This window comes from Grus americana, chromosome 10 (assembly GCF_028858705.1).
Source record: "Grus americana isolate bGruAme1 chromosome 10, bGruAme1.mat, whole genome shotgun sequence".
In the NCBI taxonomy this organism is placed as follows: domain Eukaryota; kingdom Metazoa; phylum Chordata; class Aves; order Gruiformes; family Gruidae; genus Grus; species Grus americana.
In genome coordinates this window covers 20,987,806-21,007,966 of record NC_072861.1, presented here as the reverse complement: position 1 = coordinate 21,007,966, position 20,161 = coordinate 20,987,806, and the positions used below count along the sequence as shown (strand labels likewise).

The window sequence follows — 20,161 nt, the reverse complement described above, 5'->3', positions numbered from 1 at the left end:
GCTTCCCTCCGCAACATCTCTGTGCACCAGTCCCAGGGACATGGCACAGCCCACATGTCAAATGCCATCAAGCGATTACCTCACTGCAACACTTAGAATCTTTCACAGTTCCTAAGTTGCGCTTCCAGGTTTTCCCCGTTTTAAAGCACTCCTCTTTAATCTCGTCCCCAAGGTGATCATATCCCCCATGGAATGGGTTCACATTTCAAAGACAAAGAACAGGAGCTGCAGTCTTACATTATCTGGAATGTCAAGGTCACACTCGGCATCAATGAAGAGCTTCACCATGGCTGGGAAGTTCTGCAGTACTGCAATGTGTGTCACTGATGCGTTTTGCTGTGGAAAGAAGACCCTGCGCTTAGGAAGAGCTGAGCTCATGGCACCGAAAGGACCATGCTGTGCCCGACATGTCTTATTCTAAAACAGTTGCCAGCCTGGACTGGGGGCGGACTGGGGATACTGCCCCATAAGCACAGACCCCACAGCAGCACTGGTCCTTGCAGAGCTGCTTTGTGCTCTTTAACAGCTCCACAAAGTGGTTTTGCCTTTTTGTAAGTGATGAGAGCATCGAGCGGGACTTACATGATTAACAGCATCTGTGCGGATTCCTGCATCCATGAGGATCCTGGCTATCTCCTCATAGCCATGTAGTGCTGCATAATGAAGGCAATTCATCTTCTTCTGAGAGGTACATCAGAAGAGATGGGTATTAGTCAGGGTTTCTTCTCAGAAGCTGCAGTTCTTACAGACTGTCCACAGAGATCTCCCTGCTTCCATCCTGCAAAAGCCCCATGCCCCTATACTGACAAATCCATAGAGATTCTCTCCATGGCCAAACTGGTCCCAGGGTGGCTTCACCTGCCTCTCTGTTCAAAGTACATGCTTTCCTCTGGCCTCCCCGTGCTATTTCTGAAGTGCTGGGCTCCAACGGCCTCACCCGGTAACGGGTGCCCTCCTTGGGAGGCCACAGAGCTGGGCAAAAATCCACAACACAGTGTTTGGAAATGGCATCATCTCCACAGAGCTCACCTGTGTTTGGGCATTGACGTTGGCACCTGCTTCCAAGAGCAGCTTCACACAGTCACTGTGACCCCCCTCAGCAGCCAGGTGCAGAGCCGTAAGTCCCTCCTGGACAAGGCAAAAAAGGAGACAAGCAGTGTTTCTGTAGACAAGGCCAAGACAAGGCAGCAGAAAGAGCAAGCCTCTACCCTGTCTTCTGAATCCATGACATGTTAAAATACCAATTCTGAGGGCCAGGGATCTCCAATCGATTGTTAGGAAAATAAAGGGCACAATTATCTGCTGCCAACATATCAGAGTACTGCTCTGTCCTTATGCCACTGGAAACAGCTGGCCCAGGGGCCACAAGACAGACGTCATGTTCACCATCTTTTCTCCCCTTCAGCCCATTAGCAAACAAAAAGGGATTTCACATGCACAACAAAGACAAATCATTTTCCTAGAGTAGCCCAGAGCCAGCCATAGGCAGAACTGGAAACCCATGGCCCTCAACCACTGTTTTTCCCTTCTGAGGGCTGCAACCCATTTCTTTACAAGAAAACAGAAACAAGTAGAATTCCCAACTGATTTAATCTGGTTTTATTATTGCTCTTTGCACAAAGGGCAGCTCATCTGGGGGAAGACAAACGCTACCAGAGTTAGCACAGAAGGTGGTTTCCCTTTTCTTTCAGATCTTAATCACAATCAAATACACTTTTCAAAGACAGTAACCAAATAAGACTAAAAACATTGCTGATAAACTTAATTGGGAGTGAGCTCTGGAATAAACGACAGTGTTACTAAGCCAATATTTGCTATCTAAATCATTAACTATGTTCCAGCCACGTAATTTTCCAAAGCAGGCCTATCAAAGAGAAGGTCCGTATGTTCAGTGACTAAGTCAATATTATAAAGGATCGTGAAGTTTAGTTTAAAACACACTCAATAACCATTTAGGCACTTGAATGTACAAGGGTCAGAGAGAAAAAGGAAGATTACATAGAGTGACAAGGTAGGTCAGCAGATACAGCAGGAAGAAAAGGCAACACTTTAGAACTGGCTATTGGTCCAAGAAGGATGTTGCCTTTCACTGATACTCTGCAAGTGCGACCTGCATTTACACGTTACCCTTTAGATAAAATCAGCTATCTTCTAAACCTCTCCTGTCAATACTGACTGTTCAGTCTGATGACTGTGGCAGGAGAGTATTTATAGGGAGGGAAAGGGCAAAACTGTTGTGGTTTTTATTTCATTTAAATGTACTTACTAAGTTCTTTCCATCAACATCCACTCCAACATCTATAATCTTCTGCAGCACAGAGAGATGTCCATTTTTAGCAGCTAAATGCAATGCTGCATTTTCTTCCTGAAAGTAAACATCACTTTATACATATGTCTATCACAGGACTGAGCATTCATACACCACAACCTTGCACAGAGTAAGTATATCCAGCATGACTGAAAAGGAGATTGTAATCAGCAGCACGAGTCTGAAACAGTCTTCTAATAGGTGCAGCAGGGAGTGAAGAAACCCAGCTACCTTAAACTGGAGCACAGTCCACCAGGCTCGCGCCATATCCTGTCTGAAAAGTCCTGAAGAGAAATCCAGCATGGGCCAAGGTGCAAATGGCTTGCAAGTGGGTAGGGAGGAAAAGCCCTGACACACCATAACCATAGTTACAAGTGCTGACAACTTGCCTGCATGAGCCTCGTGTGGTATCGTGTTTCCTGACTTTCATATCCTCTAATCCTTGGATTTTACCTCCCTTGTGTGTGGTTTCATGCCCATACCTTGTCTTTGGCACTGTGAGAACAACCCAGCCGAATTAGGAACTCCACCACCTCCAGCTGCCCATACTCTGCAGCCAGGTGAAACGCTGTCCTGTCCATCTTTGAAAGGAAACAGAAATACAGTCTGAGAAAGGCTCAGAAAGCACAAGATTAGATCATCTGCTGCAAGCAATACAATAATGCCTTGGGCGATAACCCAGTCCGCAGTGGAAAAAAGTGCCACACTTCAAAAATAGTTACCTTTTATTCTGCTGTTAACTTTTATTCTTCTTTACATTTGGGATGACCCTAACAAAACAAGGTGAACAGAACTATCCATTGGGGCTAACAACTCCAAGCGCTTTGGTCTCACCAAACACTGGAAAATAGATTTTTTTCAGTGTTTATTTCATATAAATAGAGGATAATAAGTAGTTTACTAAAAGCAACTAAGGATAAAAAATTGAATTAATATCTGATACCCCAGTTATTGAGTAAGCCAGAACCCCTTTTGGGGAAAGGGGGAAAGGCAGATCTCTTGTTGCCTCATTTAAATCCCAAGCATCAGAACGGGGATCGCTCTAGGAACCATGAAGGCCAGGGAGTGGAAAAGAGTATGTGTCAGCTCCTGTGTGCTCCTACGCTGTCTTCAGGAACAGATCAGCTAATGCTGGAATACGCTGGGAGAGGGCCACCTTTGGTTATTGCTTACCTACAACATAACCTGGAGCATCCGCTGCAAGAGAGGAGCACACTGAAATGCCTGAATTTATTCTGCAAAAGGCTACATTGGGAAGCCCTGGCTGCCGAAGCCTGACCAGAGCCAGAATCCCCATCATCCCTAAGCCATCCTCTGCAGGAGAGCCAGACCCTGTATGAGATACCCTTGGTACTCTGGGAGTAGCATCTGACTCTGAATCTCTTCCTAAGACAAAGGGCAACATTTCTGCTAAGCTCAGCAAAGCAAGATCAGACCTTGTGAAACAAAGCGGTGAAGAGCCTTCCTACCTTGTCTGTCTTATCCACACACATGTCCTCCAGGTCCTCCATGATGAACTCTATCACCTGGATGTGTCCCCTCAGAGCCGCACAGTGGAGCAGGTTCCTACCATTCTGGAGAGGAGATGAAGGATCACTCATTTAACAAGTCCAAGACTGAGGGACAGTCTCCTTTAACAACCCGTTTCTGTTAGCAAAGACCCATTCCATGCCTCCCTGCACCTCTAGGGCTAAACCAGCTTGTGCTGCAGACAGCAAGTAATGACTGAAGTATTAATGCTTCTTTTCCCAACCAAGTCAACACAGACTGCTGATTCACTAAACCCATTTCCTATTTCTGTAACACCTTCCACCTCAGCATGGTACAAGTGTGAACTGAGAAAGCCACGTACATGTCTATAGCTCCAACCATTACACCTGTTTTAGGAACAAGGCAGAAGTGAAGATGGCAGTCCCCATAGCAGATGCTGTCACACAGCTTACAGATAAGCCTCTCTCTCTCAACCTCTGTCACTGTCTGGAGCCACATGATGGACCCACGCAGGGAGACTCTCTCACCCTATCGACACAGTTAATCTTGGCCCCAGCATTGACGAGGATCTGCAGGACACGGAGGTGGCCAAACCAGGCAGACAGAAGAAGTGCGTTCATTCCAAACTGGGCAGAAGAGAACAGAGATACTTACAGCTAAACTGCAGCCACCACCATCCCCACCCTGGAGGCAAGCTGTCCCTCTACCTTCAGGAAGTTTCCCAAATATTTTTTATTTCTCTCTGGGTTTTTTTTAGCCCCACTTTCTCCAATTACTATTATTCCTGCCATGATGGCCCCAGCAGCTGAGCACAGACTTGCCTCTTGACTGCCACTTCCTAGTCAGTGCTGCGTATTAGCCTGGTTATCATGGGGTTGTTACAGCTGGCTGTCACTGGCTTCCCACAAGCCCCAACAACATGAACAGAAGCCAAGCAGCCCCATGCTATACAGAAAACCCGACAGATTCTACCAGCCTATTTCCCGGTCACTGTGCATGCAAGGAAAAGGCCAAAAGACAGAGCACAGACACATCTGAAAACACAGATTGCTCTAGAAAGGCACTGCACCTGCCTCAGCAGGGAGGCCACAGCTTCCCAAGCACTGCAATGCCTTGTGCCACCCACCCAGGACTAAGGTGAAGTCTGTAACTGCTGGCCCAGCACCCAGTCCCTGGCGCTCCCCCAACACAGAACACATTTGCGGGACATGCAAGGGAGAGTTGCTTTTGTACACTGTCTTCGTCATCCACTGGGACACCATGATCCAGGAGCAGTCGCACAGCATCCATATTCCCTGCTCCCGCAGCCCAGTGCAGGGCAGTCCGGTCTGTCTGGAAGGGAAGGAAGGAGAGAGGGAAGGCTGCTGTACGCAGAGTGCATGTGTATCCACCAGCCTTCCTGAAGGCCAAAACCTCCTTTACCATCCGTGCAGACAGAAATTCTCATTGTGCAGGGTTTTCTTTGGACATAGCCCTCTGCCTCTTTGCTCTCTTGTCAGGCAGACCAGTGCTAGTCACCTTCTACTCAGAAACTGCAGTTCTGGACTATAATAACAGCACCGGAATGAGAAACACCGCTGACCATGACGGAGAGATTGAAACAGTAGGGATGGGAGCAATCCCATATTTTCAGGTACCTACTGGTCAACAAGGGAGACCTGCACCAGGAACTGAGTTAGTGCCACAGCCTTTGCGTACAGAGATAGCAAAATCAAAGCCTTTCATTGCAGCCATGTGTATCTGGCACACAGGTTACGAGGGGAACCATAAATTATCACCCTCCCTTAGCACTTTCAACTTTCCAGTCTGGCCAGAATGACAGTGCTGTGGGTTGCAGTGTGTTGTGAAACTGCTCAGTTGCCACAGGCCCTATTTAGCACTGGACTGTGTATTTTAAAGCTTTGACCAATTGAACACCTAATGAGAAGAACAGCATTAAGGACCTGCAGTTCTGAAACACACCCTCAGCACTTCCTGCAGCTTAGAGGTGGAAAACCCCAGGACTTACATGGTTTTTGGCTTTGACGTCAACCCCTCTCCTGATGAGCTCCTCCATCCTGGCTGTGTCATTATGTTTCGCCGCATCATGGAACTCCTTTTCTGAATGAAGCACTGCAGCAGAGACAGAAGAGTGGGCATTAAAACACTGCTGGCAAGGAGCACGGAGCAGCATGCCCAAACAAACCTCCCCTTCATCTCACTGGCCCACGGCGGCTTCAAGGAAGGATGACGGCAAAAAGATTCTTCCAGCAAGAATACCAGCCCTACAGATGTTGGCATGTTTGCTGGATTCATCCTATCCCACTATCTTCCCTTCCCTGAGCACCCCTGTGCTACATCAGTGGTCTTCCAGTCCTACCAGCTTCTCTTCTAATTCAGTGTCTTTTTCTGCATGGGCTTGCTCCAGCTGCAAAACCTTTTGATCCATTAGGTCCATGTCCTCTGGGCATCCTCCAAGGCCTGGAGCCGGTATGACGACTCAGGCAGATGACACAGACCCTTTCCTCCATCCCTCCACTTAGATTCCGCTGCTCTACAAGGAGGCCTTTACACATGGTCCTGCTGTGCCCCTCCGGGCAACCTGAATCAGCCAAGCAGCACAAAAGTGCTAGCCTGGCCTGTGATTAGTGTTGCATCTCTTAACAGAGTGTGGCAGTTCTGCACATAATTTACCACAACCGGTAGTATTTGTCCTGCACAGTTAGGCACAATTTAAGAATGTTTAGTCTTCGTGCTGGGCCTTGCCCCAGCAATCTTCTCCTTGATCGAACAAACCTTCCTGCCAAGAAACGAGAGCAAGGCTGTTACTCTGAGCCTGCCACAGCCTGACAGGGAGGCTCTGAAGGTTTTTGGCAAGGCTGGTGTCAGTCTTTGTTGGATTCAGTCTCTGTTGTGGTGCTTTAGGGGAAGTCTTTAGAGAAGTGTTTGAGTTCAGCCTGTCACATCCCACTGGAGAGCTGGCTCAGAGGCTCTGCTCTCTTCTGTTTCTGCAGATCTCAGGCTGTAGTTTGAGGGTAGCAGGGGCTCAATGCAACTTCAGTTTGTATCAACATATTGACTAGATACTAAGCACATGCCATACAAGAGGAATCAAAACATACTATTGTTCCCGTTCCACCACACTGAGAACATAAACAGGAGACTTGCTGTCTAAATAGCACTACCCCATTTCTCTCTGGAGGGCAAAGCAGAAAGGCACCCCTGCTGTGGACTCTTATGGCAGCAGAGGTATAACCTCGTCCTCCAATTTCTGTTCCTCTTACCTTCAAACAAAAACCTTTAGCTCAAGAAAAACACGAATAACACAAATCTTAATATCAGACAGGGTCATTCATGAGTGTTGGACCTGCTGCTTCACTGAAGGCAGGAGAATTTGGACACTGATTTCTGCAGGAACAGGATTTTCTATACTGTATACTGAGACTCTGAGACTCTGTCATCATCTGGTCAGGCGTGTTAATGGGACTGCACTTCCACACTGCATAGGAAATATCAGAACTTGGGAAAAACCTGTGGAGTTTATGTTAATTAACACCAATGGCTATACACACACTATCTCCTTGCAAATGCTTATCTCTGTTCAGTGGAGTAAACCCTATGTTTCAGTTAAGCAAATGTTGCTGCCCCTACCCTCCAGGTGACAGAAATGTGTTCTTACATTTTATGATAGCACAAAGCATTATTGTCAGGAGGCGCCAAACAGTCCCTTGACTTGTTTATTCTTTCCTCTGCCTTGGAAGATGCAGTAACAAACCTCGCTGAGGCTGTAGAAGCTGCAGTTTATTTATTCTCAGCAACACATGGGAAACCACTTGACGGTCTGAGTTCCGTACTTCGTGTTCACACTGGCGAAGCCAGCCCAGTAAATGTAAACACGCTCCTCATCATAGCATGCACCCATCCAACAGCAGCATTTCAGTAGATATTCAGCAGTTTTTCCTTCTATTTTGAGCTCAGGTTCCAGGGTATTTCACACCTTATGGTATTGAATATGAGTTCAGTTATCCCAAACAGTGTGGAAAACAATTTAAGTGATTTACCCTCAGTGCAATGCACCAACTCACAGGCAGTTTATTATGCAAGAGATTTTAAAAAGCAGCAAAGGAGATGAAAGGCAGGCAAAGAAATGCACTAAAACTGTCTGATGGGCTCTACCTGAGGCTGCAGGATACAAAGACAACCCAGTACGGCCGGGGACTGGTTGATAAAAGGGACCAAAACGCCATAGTGGGTGGCACTGGCGTTATTTGCAGCATCTTAGGGGTACAGGATGCTTTGGGGCAAAAGCAGTCTCGATTCCCGCGTAGGTTATACACCTAATTTCTTTCTGAATGGTTTTTCATACGTCTTGTTATTCTTTAAAGCATCACGGCCCTACCCCAGAGTCCCCCTGGGCCCGGGGGAAGCCGGGGCCGCGCCCGCCCTCTCCCGCCACGCAAATCCCCCTCACGGCGCGGTGCCCCGGCCCCGCTGGGGCAGCCCCCGCCTCGCCCCCACTCACGGGTGTCACTCTCCGACGCCAGGTCGTCCCCCATGTCGCGGCCCGCCGGCTCCGCCACCGCTTCAGGGCGGGCTGACAGGCGCAGCCCCGCCGCCTCAGGGCGGGCTAACAGGCGCGGCCCCGCCGCCTGCACGGGTGGGCTGTTACCGCTTCGCCGCTGCAGAGCGCGTCTTTAACGGTTATTTAAAGGAAAATAAAATAAAATAAATCCTCTTTCTGACAGACACGGTGTTTTCAGGCCGGTTTGGAATGACTTGAGGGGGGAAAATCCAGCTACCGCCATTTCGGTCAGGGGGCCGCACGGCTGTTACCTAGGCCGGTGTCACCCTTTACCTCAGTGTGGCTCTGCTAAGTGCTGCTACTGCAAGGCAGTGGGGAGGGGGTGTTAATTCTATTTCCAAAACTATTTGGGAGGAGAGGGATTTATATTCTGCAGGAAATACGGGGTGGGTTGTCAAGGGTTTTTTCCTAAAAATAAGGTTCAGGGTTTGGTGTTTCCGGGGGACGAGGTGCTCTCATCTACCAGACAGCCAGGGCACAGCAGCGGGTGCAGGAGGGCGTTAAAAGTGCACTTCAGTTTTACTCAGTTCTCCTGTTTCAGCACCTGGGTCTGGTTTTGTTTCATTTTCTTTTCCATTTTGATAGTATGAGGAGGAAAGAACCAGGCAGTGGCTAGCTGAGGTTGGAGAATCAGATGTGTTTTGGGGAGAGCTGAGGTTGGAGAATCAGATGTGTTTTGGGGAGGTCTGAGGTAGACAGGAAAAAAAAGTCCAAAACAGCCAAAAAAAATTACAAAACTGGGTGCTTGGTCCTCCCAGTGTTGTCCGTCTCCAGGCTGGAGAGATGATGCTGCCTTTTCACAAAGGACCAGGTAGTGGCTCTCCTGGCAGCAAATCTTTCCCAGAGCTACATGAGGGCCATCTTTCAGCCACAGCCATTTCAGTTCAGCCTGTGCAAGGACTCTGGCGTGTGTCTGGCCCCACAGCTTTCTCCCAGTATCTCATTTGTCTGGGTAAGCATAGCACACGAGTGTTCCCTACTCCTTGCATTTTCCCGCCCTTCCTGTGTTTGCTTGCACTCAGCCTTGCCACATATATGGGGTGACACGTTGGGTTGATTGAGTAAATGCTGTTTGTTGGCCTTCAAATGCGTAGGAAGGTGGTGTGAGGAGAAAGGAATAACTTGTTCTGTAAACTCAAGATGGGCAGGACTGGGAGGCATGAGCTTAAATCATGGTAGGCGGGACTTTGATTTCTTCTGCATATGGCTTCCCAGTGGCCAAGACAGCAAAGGGGAGCAGACTGCAGAAAGGTGGTTTTTTTTTTGCTGCTGGTCTCACAGAATCACAGAATGGTAGGGGTTGGAAGGGACCTCTGGAGATCATCTAGTCCAACCCCCCTGCTAAAGCAGGATCACCCAGAGCAGGTTGCATAGGATCATTTCCAGGCGGGTTTTGAATCTCTCCAGAGAAGGAGACTCCACAACCTCTCTGGGCAGCATGTTCTAGTGCTCTGTCACCATCAAAGTGAAGAAGTTTTTCCTCACATTGAGATGGAACTTCCTGAGTTCCAGTTTGTGCCCATTGCTCCTTGTCCTGTTGCTGGGCACCATAGAGAAGAGACCAGCCCCATCCTCTTGACACCTGCACTTTAGATATTTATAAGTATTGATGAGATCCCCTCTCAGCCTTCTCTTCTCCAGACTAAAGAGATCCAGCTCTCAGCCTTTCCTCATACAAGTGATGCTCCAGTCCCCTCATCATCCTTCTAGCCCTCTGCTGGACTCTCTCCAGTAGTTCCCTGTCTGTCTTGAACTGGGGAGCCCAGAACTGGACACAGCACTCCAGATGTGGCCTCAACCAGGGCAGAGTAGTCTGGGAGGATAACCTCCCTCAACCTGCTGGCCACGGTCTTATTCATGCACCCCAGGAATTAATTAATGCACCCCACTGTCAGAATAGGAGAGATGCCTTCAGATTTGTATTCCCTCCCTGAACCATGCTGGCCTACAGACTTGGTCCTTGTCATGAGCCCCTCTCTCCCCCTCAGCAGGAGTCCCTGGAGGAGCCTCCCCTGCCCTCCAGCCCGGCCGCACCGCTGCTTTTGCCTGCGAGCACACGCTGATCCCGGCGACCACACGAGGGTGCCAGTGCTGTTCACCTGCCACGGTTTGCTGCAGCGAGCAATGAACTCCAGGGTGGTGTTGGGGTTGTTCTTTGGGCTCAGGACAGTTTTGGGGTCCCCCCTGTCTCGGGGACCCTTGTGCAGGTCTGTGCTGCTCCTGCGAGAGAGCGCGGGGCGTGCGCCATGTGGTAGGAGATGCAGGGAGGCAGGCAGTGTGCCGGGGGGATGCGGAGATGCATGCGGAGACCCTCTGCTACTTTGGAAACGTCCCTCTGTGGGCACAGCTACACCAGAGGGATCTTCAGGGCAGCGAGCAGCAGGGCTGAGCCAGCAGTCTCCACCTCATGGAAGCCCACTGCCAAGGGTCTCTGTAGCCAAGCGCTGTGCTGCAGTGGGGACCATGAGCAGGGCTTGGCCGGCCCAGTCATGAGATGGGGAGGTAGACCCTAAGCTCTTGAGCAAACACAGATTTTGTGTGTGTGTGGGGGCGGGGGGGGTGTGGTCTATGGCTAGCTGCTGGTCTCAGAGCTTTGGATTTGTGTTTTCTTTTTATTCAAATCGAATTAAAAAAAAAAAACACAACCCTCTCCAGTAGGAAAAGCAAACATAAGGTCTGTCTGTATAAAGGGGAAGCCCTTCTTTTGTATGATAGCTCAGCGGGTAGAGCATCCTCCCCGAGGAAGGGGGAAAGCTAGATTTGATCCTTGCTTCTGCCGGAGGGGAGATGCAAACCCTGGTCTCCACAAGACCCCAGAGAGTACCGTAAACAGCAGGCTCCAAACATGTCTGGTGTGGAGAGTGTATCTTCCTCTTTCCTGTTATTTTAAATAATTAATGATTTGATGGAACAGGGAGTGGAGAAGCCAGGTGTCCCATCTCCCTGGAGAGCAGTCTGTGCACCCGGCGAGACAGTGTCTTGCTCTCTCTTGATGAATATTTAAGTGTCTTTAGACAAATTGGAATGGCGCCAGCAGGAATGACTGAGAAGGGCTGAGCCCTTCCCACTGGGTACCCTGGTGCCTGGGGGCTGGGGAAACAGCCCTGAATAGGGCAGAGAATAATCCCTGCTTGTACCAACGTACAGTGCATCCCAGCCTTGGGTGGGACCTCTGGCTCTCGCTAGTCTTTTGTTACGCTGTAAGAGATCTTTGGATGGAAAGCAGTCTGGACTTAACCTACCACTGTTAATGTCATTGTCTGCACCTCTTACAGAGCTTGAATCAGCCAGGGCTGATCACCTACGGCTCGTCTGCTGCTTCATGCTGACCTTAGAAGATGCACCAAAAGTTCGCATCTGTTTGTGGGCTTGGGCGTTTCCAGCAGGCAGAAAAAAAAAAAAAGCAATGTAGGCAGTTCCTTCTGGCCTTATTAAATAGGTATGTGTTCAGGGATGGAAGGGACGAAGACTTTCTGCTGATACTAAGTAAAGAATGCCGCAAGAATTTATTAATGACACTGAACACTTGCCTAGCGATCCATTTATTAGCTAACAGACCTAAAAGAGGTTTTGGATTTTTCCACTAATGTTGTAGCATAACGAATGACAGGGGAAGGTGATAATTTAAGCTCTTTTTGCAATATATTCCTGATATTGACCCCATCTTCAGAAAGGTGTTAAAGTCTTCGACTTTCTTTCACTTGAAGAATAATTTTAGCTAAGCCAGCTATGTGCTCTTTTTCACTTAGAAGTGAAGCTCTCTGGCATAGCATTTTGTGCTCTTACCGCACATGCACAATTTTTATGTGTTAGTTTAGGATAATCATTATTTTCAATCTCCAGCTTTCAAAAATCATGAGCTAGGCTGCTTAAATCCATGCCATTTTAAAATGTGCCTCTGTTTGCTCTCTGGTTTAGTTGTATACACTGTGATTTTAAAGTCACTCAGATTTGTAGCTAGCCATGTAATACAGCCCACAAACCAGTATGTGTTTATGCAGAAACAGTTGCTTACCTAAAGGTTTAGCAAATTGGACTTTAATTTATAATCTTCCTTTGGAAGCAAAACTGGAAGGTGACTCCTCCTGCCTGCAGCTGCCTGTAGTCCAGGAAGCCAAGCCTCTGCTTCCCTGGAGCTGCCCACAGTGGGGGAGCTTGGCTTGGGGAACAGCCTCCAGCCCTGGAGGATTGTCTTTTCTGGCATATGCTGCCAGGAAATTGAATATTGCATGGGAGAGGGGATGACCACGTTCCTCTTTCAGTGCTGATGGACTGTTTTTACACAACCGGGTGTCAGCACAATGTGCTGAGATAGCAACCATGGGCTCCACGTGGCAGCACAGATCCTTTGGGTGCTGTGGTACACAGCTGCCATTAATGCCATAAGAAATTGTATGGTTGTGCTGCTTTATGTCCCTGCTGTGGGTATGAAAGGGACTAACTGTACCAGCGCTGCAACCTGGCTTGCAAACTGTGCTTCCAGGTATGTCCCATTAGAATGGAATACACATTAGAACTGTGGCTACATGGCTTCATGTGTGGCTCCATCTTATTTGTTTTTTGTCTGGGCCAGGCGTTTAGTTGTCCTGTAGACTAGGTTATTTTTGGTGCTTTCTTTGATAACTCTGTTGCTGTGACATGCTGCGGAGCCTAAACTCCTCTGGGAACATCCCAGCAATGCACACAAACATCAGCCCAGTCAGTCAACATACGCAGCTTTCCCTAACAGGACTCCACAAACCCACTCTGGAAGCCTGAGAAGGGATCCAGCACTTTCCTCAAAGGCTGTATTCATCTCCCTGCAAGGCTTCCACAGAGGAACAGCTTGTTAGAGGGACCTATGGAGCTTGGAAGCTTTGCCAATAATAATTCAGGCCCAATTCTGTAGTCAAATATTTAGTTAAAGAGAGACTGTCTGATGACTGGATTAAACACAGATGGCATCTGAGTGAGCTCGACACTTCAGGTTTTTGTCAGTGTCCATTTCACAAGCCTGTAATTCTGTTTTTCCTGTCTTCCCAGACTCTGCTCATCCTGTGTAGTGTTTCAGACAACGCAGAATGAGATATTTCAGCAGAGCTGTTGCTCCTAGCTCAGGAAGCAGCCTGTATCACAAAATTATGTTCTCTGTCTAGGCTTAGGAATAATCCGGTATTATGGGATTGGGAGGAAATCACATTAGAGAAATTGAAGGGTTTGTTTGTTTGTTTGTAAGGGAAAAGTCTCACGGAAGCCATGAAATGTCAGAGAGGATGGGTGAGTGAGTCTTGCCCGGCAAGATGCTGCTGCATGGGTTTGACACAGATAGTTCAATCCGTGTCAACAGCAACTGGAAGTTTCAACTGGTGACTTTGAACTTCTCTCTCCTGTCACTCTCACTTCCCAAAGCCAATAGGCCTTTAAATCCCTTGAAAAGATAAATGGGCTTAAGCTTCTATGTAGCTTTGAAAGTGAAGCTTACACTCAATTAGCACTCTGGCTGGGGTTGTTCCTGACGATCAGGTCACTCCTGTTGATCCCTGACCTTCACATAGAGCTTACCGACACCAGTTCACTACGTCTTCCAACTCAGTATATTCTCCTTCCAGCTGTGGAGAACCAGGCTGACATCTATCCTGCAGGAATACATGAGAAACAAAAAAATACCTGCTGAGCATCATTTGTACCTGATATCTTAGAAAAATACTGTGTGTGTGGGGGAAATTTGTTATATCTATGATGCTTTGCTGAAGGACAGGTCTATGTGAGTCCATTGTGTTCAAACTCTCTTAATGCACGAGTCCCAGGTTTGACCAGTAGCTGGGAGATCACTGGTATGACAACCTCTGACAGTGATGATCAGGTCACAGTGGTCATCCTGGCCTTGCTTTGAACTGGAAGAGTGGAGTCTGGTCTTTCAAAACCAGGAATATAAAACTAGTATGCTCTTAAAACATCTACTATGTGAAGGAAAGCAAGTGTGGCAGGGAAAGACCTAAAGGGCAGAAAAGCTTTCTTGAATTTGAGAAGAGAAATGGTGTGATGGAGCGTGGTTCAAATGCGATGGTTAGCTGAGCTGTGAGGTTAATTAGGGAGGAGGGAACGGCTGCATCATATAAACCAAGCAATAATCGGACACAAAATACTAATCCCCTTGCTGACGTGCCTGCAGGCAATGTTTTTATTCTCACTTTTCTGCATGTGTAAAAAGAAGGAGGATCCTCTGCTTCCCAGGCCTCTGAGGACTGCCTGGCTCCTAACAGCAATCTCTTCCCTGGCTTTTTCAGGACAAAAGTGCAGATGAAATGTAGGATTTTTTAACCGTAAACCATAAAAGTGCTGAAACCTACTGCCAGAGGCACAGCCCTGAGCTGCCCTTATGTCATGCTGTAGGACTCAATGCAAAATCTGAAGTGAAACAAAAAAAATATCTTGTGTTTGAGCATTTAATAAAAGCAAAGTGGAAGCAAAGGGTCGCTAAGCTGTGATGCCATCGGTCCCTTCTTCTCTGACCCCACAGTAAACCACGGAGTGCAACAGGAGCAGGAAAGCACACTGTTGGGAGGCAGCAGTGCAGCTTTGGAAGCGTTTCATTTCTCTCTCTCAGCAATTTTCTTCCAGAGCCCGAAACATCTGTCTCTGTCTCCAGCCACATGCAAGTGCACCGAAAAGAGTTTTGTTCCAAGCCTAATGAGTAATTTCACGGTCTTGGAATTGGAGGCAGGGGGAGGGGGCTGGGACAGCAGCCGGAGTCATGTGCTTTACAAGGAGCTCTGCTGATGTCAAATCGCAGCCTGGTGACTTTTATTTTATTGCAGCCCACCAGACTTTCCTTTAAAGTCAGCTGCTAGACTTGCTGCTGATCAGTGCAGAAACAGCTCCCACACAGGCTGCTGCGTTCCTGGGGCTTCCTCACTTCTGGGCACAACAAGCAACGTGGAAAATAATGACATCAGTGGCGTGGAGGTGGGGGAACTCAGCTGGGCATCAGCTCCGCTCTGTTCGTGAAGAGAGCACATGTGAATACAAAAAGCTTGTTGCCTGTCCTGCTTCTGGCTTCAGTGCCATGTGCTTGGAGAAAGAGGGATGAGGGAACAAACAACCCCGGGCAGGTGTGTAATCTCATTGCTTGAATGTCTAGTGGATGATGCTGAGATGTGGTGATGCATGTGGTCTGACAATAGATACAGAATGAGCTGATTCAAATTGTAGTTGGTCTCAGCAGACGTTTAAAAAGCACAAACCCCAGCTCTCTCTTCGAGAAGGACAGGGTTATCTGTAGAGAGCGATCATCTGCACAGAGCACAGGAAACAGAAGGCAGATGTTGTCATGTTTATGTTTCCACTACAGGGTCTTCCTTTGGGATGGGCTTGCAGATCCCAGGCCCCGGAGCAGAACCTGCACAGCTCCATGGATGCACCACACTGTTTTTATCTTGGGCAGAAGAATATACAGAGCTCTTCCTCAACCTGCCCGGGTTCTCCTGGTCTGGAAAGGAAGTTTATGTACAGTTGCTGTGACTCATCTATACAGCCTGACTCATTTTCATGCTGTTACTCATAGAAAGGGAAAGCCAAATGGCAACCAGTCTGTGCCTGTAGACACCTGTAATTGTCCAACTTTCGGCTGTTAATCTCTGGGTGAGTTTCTGTTTATTGGCACTAACACGCTTATCCTGCTGAAGCTTTTAATACTCTCTGCAGAGAAAGACTGATTAGTAAGTAAAGTCTTCTACCCCTCAAGCTAAGAGGAAGTGTGTGAATCTCCATGGCTGCTTGTGGAGTTCCCAAAATGGGACTATTTCAAGCAGACACTTCACAGGGGTAGCAACGGGCTGGGACCAGATGGAGCAACCACCAGGCAGAGCTGGGGATGGTTACAGGGTTACTGCAGCTCCTGAGCTGTCCTCTGTGTCCGGAGGGAGTTGCTAGTGGTCTCTTAAAGGTGCTCAGTGCTAGGAGATCCTGCTTCCAGCAACGATGGCTTATTGGTGACCAGAAATCTGTCTCACCAGCTCTCTGGGCTTCTGTCCCATGCCTTGGCTCCTCACTGTAGTATGAGGGCTACATAATATAAGGACTACAGCTGCATGGGGTTCTGCAGGCTGCTAGTCCTCAGAGAAAAGGATGGTGGTGTACTTTGCGTAAGCCTTTGTTGCACGGCCAGCTCAGGAGTCTCTGCTCACTGGAGACCTGTTGCTTATTTGCACGTATTTTGTCTGCTTGTGAGGGTACAGGGAAACACTGGGTCCTGGTTCCTTCTCTTTCACCGTGATGGGTGGGTTATTCTGTGTTAGAGACCACACGAGCATGAGTCAGATTTGAAAACCTCACCCAAGATCTGCACAGGGAGGCTTTAGCTGTGAGGTGGGAACCAGTGCCCGCCACTACAGCTGGGCCAAATGCAGTCCTTCTCATTTTTGCCTCATTCCATGTAAAAACCACAGTGCAGCCCTCCCTGAACTGCACAGGAGAGCACAGTGCAAAGCTCCAGGTGGGTGGGCTGTCCAGAGGACAAGGAGGCATCTCGGACCTGGGACAGGGGTTGTGTCAGAGTTAAGGCAGTTTCCTCTGGGTTATGGGAAGCTGAGGCTCGAGTCACTGGTCTAAGTCTTGCAGAGAGGAGCTTGGTCTCAAACCTGGCTCTTCCTTCTCAGCACTGTCTGCTGCTGGGCAAGAGGCCACTCTAAGGTTCTGCTCTCTCATAATTTGATTTGATCTCACCTGAAGAGCTTTGATCAGAGTTGTTCCGTGGACTCTCAAATGAAAAGCTGGGGGTTCAGTTATTTTCTGGTGGAAAAATATTTAATTGGAAAAATTCCTGTGTGGCCTTGGTATGCTTTCAGCTGGCATCCTGCCTGCCCCTCTCTAAAAATATTGCTGATTTTGAGTGCAAGCGCTTGTTGTGAGGCTGGTTTTTTCAGCTGCAATCCCTCACTTAGGTTTCTTTTTACCTTGAGAGGATGGTAGGAATTGGCATCTTGTTACATAGCGCTGAAGTGACCTTCTGGGGCTGCCTGCATGTCATGCTGCCCTTCACGGGAGAGCATGGCTGAGAGAGGCCAGAGTTCCTGTAGCATTTAAGGAGCAGCCACTGCCCTGCTGCTCTTTGCTGTCTGCTGTTAATACCCGCCACCGCCCCCAGCTCTGGCAGCCGTGTTTGCAAAAAGCTCTGCGGGCAGTGGAAGCAAGCTGGTTTCATCATGACAATGTAGTTATCCTTTTAAGGGAAAATTCCCTCTGGGAGCCAACCCTCAATTACCTCCTGCTCCAGTGCCTTCTTGCTGGAGATGGCTTGTAACACAGATGAGTTACAGCCACAGTAACTCAGGCGAGCACCTAGCTGCTCCGGAAAAAAATAATAATTATTAAACTCTGTTGGCCTCTGCTGTTTGCTAGTAAAGAACAGCCTGTGCTCTTTCTTTTCTATAGGAATGGTGACTTTGGCTGCAAGCCCCTGAATTTACACCTCTTGTGTTTAGTGCTGAAAATAATTTAATTCCAAATGAGGGGCTTACCAGAAGAACGTGACACTCTTGAATGCAAACATCACAGGAATGAGACCAGACTCCTTGATGAAGTTCTAGGGACTCCTTTTGGCATCTGTAAGTTTACGGTGATTGTCTGAGGAAGTGGCACTTTCTCTCTGGGCAATGACAGACTCATTTAAAAAAAACCTAATCCTGTACCTGCGCAGCTACTGTTGTCTTGAGCCAAAACGAACTGCAGCCCACGGCCTGAGTGGATCATCTGAGAATGAAACAATGCTCCTTGGAGGAGCAGAGGAGCCAGGCTGGATCCCTGTGCCCCATTTTGAGGCCTGAAATGCACAGGAATCCTATTCTGTCTGTCTAGAGATGGACTAAAAGAGCTTTCCATCTTCTCAGCCTTCCCAAGGGTTTGAATTCTCTTCCCTTATCAGATCAAGGAAAAAAATGAAAAATGTTTAAAGCTTCTGTAAGCAGACAGGAAGCAATCACATGAGCCCCATCAAGATATGTAATTTCAGCCTTTTAAAAACTCTTAGGGTAAATTACCTAAAAAAATTCTAAATTAACTAGAGTGTTGAAATTGTGTTTTCAAGCTGCAGAGCAAAACTGTCCCCTTTTGAAATGTCAACTTTTCAAAGCTTTTTTTGTATGTTGTTTTATTTAAACCAGGACACTTTTCCACATCTGTAGTCCTCTGTTAACAATTTTGGGTTGTCGTTTTGCCCTGGAAACGTTTTGCCAGGAAATTTCTAACCAGCGGTTCCCATGAGGCCCTGATTCCACCCTTGGAGAAGGGTGGTTTTGAACCCGCCTGGATAGAAAGGCTGAAGTGTGGCTAAGCTGAGAGCAATCCTGTCACTCAAATACGTAACTATTGTTTGAACTGATGACCTTTCAGAAGTTCATTAGTTCTTGGCAGTCGAAAACAAGTGGAATTTATTTGCCTCCTTCAGGAAATTCAACCCATGCTGCTGAAAATTCAGCATCGCTCCAGAGAAAGAGCTGAGCAGAGGCTTGGTCGCTTGGACAGGAAGGTTATCCACGTTCTGGAGACTGGCACCGGAGAACGTAGGTTCAAATCTATATCTCCTGTGATCTTCCATATGACATCTAGCTATGTTTTTTCTTTTGAGCTTCATTTTCCCTTCACCACTGTTACTTGCAAGACACACAATACATGAAGAACCGGGCAGCGCTTTGCTGTCATGGTGATGTGGTCTAAACAAACCCAGAGTATTTTGCCAGTATTTCAAAACTGATTTCTTGTCGCGAATGAAATAGCAAAGGAACTTGCAGTTTTGTTTGTGCAGATCCTGGCTCAGTTAGTCATGCTGGCTTGCATATCTGTTGGACTTTTGGAGATCTTCGAGTGTTTTATCAATTTCAGTGATAAATATCCCAGTGTGTGGTGTTGTGTTAGATAACTTGCGTCGAAAACTGATTAGCATTTCTCCTTTAAGAAGGATTTCTTTCTGTGCAAGGTGGATTTCTCTGGAAGGAAAAAATAATTTTCCTCCAAAACTACTTGAGTTTTTTTGGGTGGGAGGGAAAAACATGAATATCATTAAAAAATTCACCAAGCATCTGAAACCCATTTAGAGACCAAGAGGGAATTAAATGTTTCAATAAGGGGTAAGGCAAAGCCAGTAACCGGCTTTCAAATATTCTAATTTCTGGATACGACCCTGCTGTGTAGTTCTGAGGGGAAGGAGAGTTTGGATTGGTTTGCGTTGCATGCATGTCACATCCTTACCCATGAATGGGAGCTAGTACTCCCACTTGCATTGCCTCCCCACCTCTTGCCCTCTTCCTACCTCTCAGCTCTTCTCCAGTATACCCTCTTACAGTCTCTGCTCCAGGTGGCTTTGTCTTTTCCCCCAGAACATCTCAAAAATATTTCAGATTCTCATTTCTCATTTAAATCAACAATATGGTGGATTTAACAGCGATCTGTACTATTTGCACTTATGGGCTAGGAATAATAGTTCTTTGACTGTCATATCGCTCAAAGAAAGCAGGATTTGGGGGTTCATTCCTATCCCTGCTAAGGGTTAGTAAAGTCACCAAAGGACAAATTCTCAGAATTGGCTTTTTTTTTTTTTGGTTTGCTGTTTTTAGGAGCACTTCATCTAGTCATCTAATGTTCAGGTTATCTAATGTTTGCTTCGAAATGTCACTACTGCACCAATTCAAAATAAAAGTATCATCTGCTGCAGGAGAATGGGTTTGGAGCTCTGTGCCTTTACCTTCATTCTGCAGGGTGAGAAGCTCCACTGTCTCTCCTGGCGGCACTACAAGGTGGAATTCATTCACGGCCACAAAACATCTTGA

General features: G+C 47.5%; 1 protein-coding gene across 9 annotated transcripts in view; it reads right to left on the bottom strand.

Moving 5' to 3' along the window:
• ANKDD1A (ankyrin repeat and death domain containing 1A) overlaps nucleotides 1–20,161 on the bottom strand; it is a 25,543-nt gene extending 5,382 nt beyond the window's left edge. The window contains exons 1-12 of one of the 9 annotated variants that reach the window (XM_054836416.1): nucleotides 20,077–20,154; nucleotides 19,645–19,716; nucleotides 13,822–13,975; nucleotides 5,808–5,911; nucleotides 5,033–5,131; nucleotides 4,327–4,425; nucleotides 3,778–3,882; nucleotides 2,791–2,889; nucleotides 2,267–2,365; nucleotides 1,030–1,128; nucleotides 583–681; nucleotides 238–336 (exon numbers count right to left, since the gene is read on the bottom strand). In XM_054836416.1, coding sequence (XP_054692391.1) covers nucleotides 238–336; nucleotides 583–681; nucleotides 1,030–1,128; nucleotides 2,267–2,365; nucleotides 2,791–2,889; nucleotides 3,778–3,882; nucleotides 4,327–4,425; nucleotides 5,033–5,131; nucleotides 5,808–5,855 — 846 coding nt within the window. In that variant the 5' untranslated portion in view covers nucleotides 5,856–5,911; nucleotides 13,822–13,975; nucleotides 19,645–19,716; nucleotides 20,077–20,154. Of the gene's footprint in view, nucleotides 1–237; nucleotides 337–582; nucleotides 682–1,029; nucleotides 1,129–2,266; nucleotides 2,366–2,790; nucleotides 2,890–3,777; nucleotides 3,883–4,326; nucleotides 4,426–4,925; nucleotides 5,132–5,807; nucleotides 5,912–7,457; nucleotides 7,872–8,300; nucleotides 8,387–13,821; nucleotides 13,976–19,644; nucleotides 19,717–20,076 lie in introns of those variants that run through there. The other 8 variants (XM_054836418.1, XM_054836422.1, XM_054836413.1 and 5 more) reach the window with 8 other exon arrangements.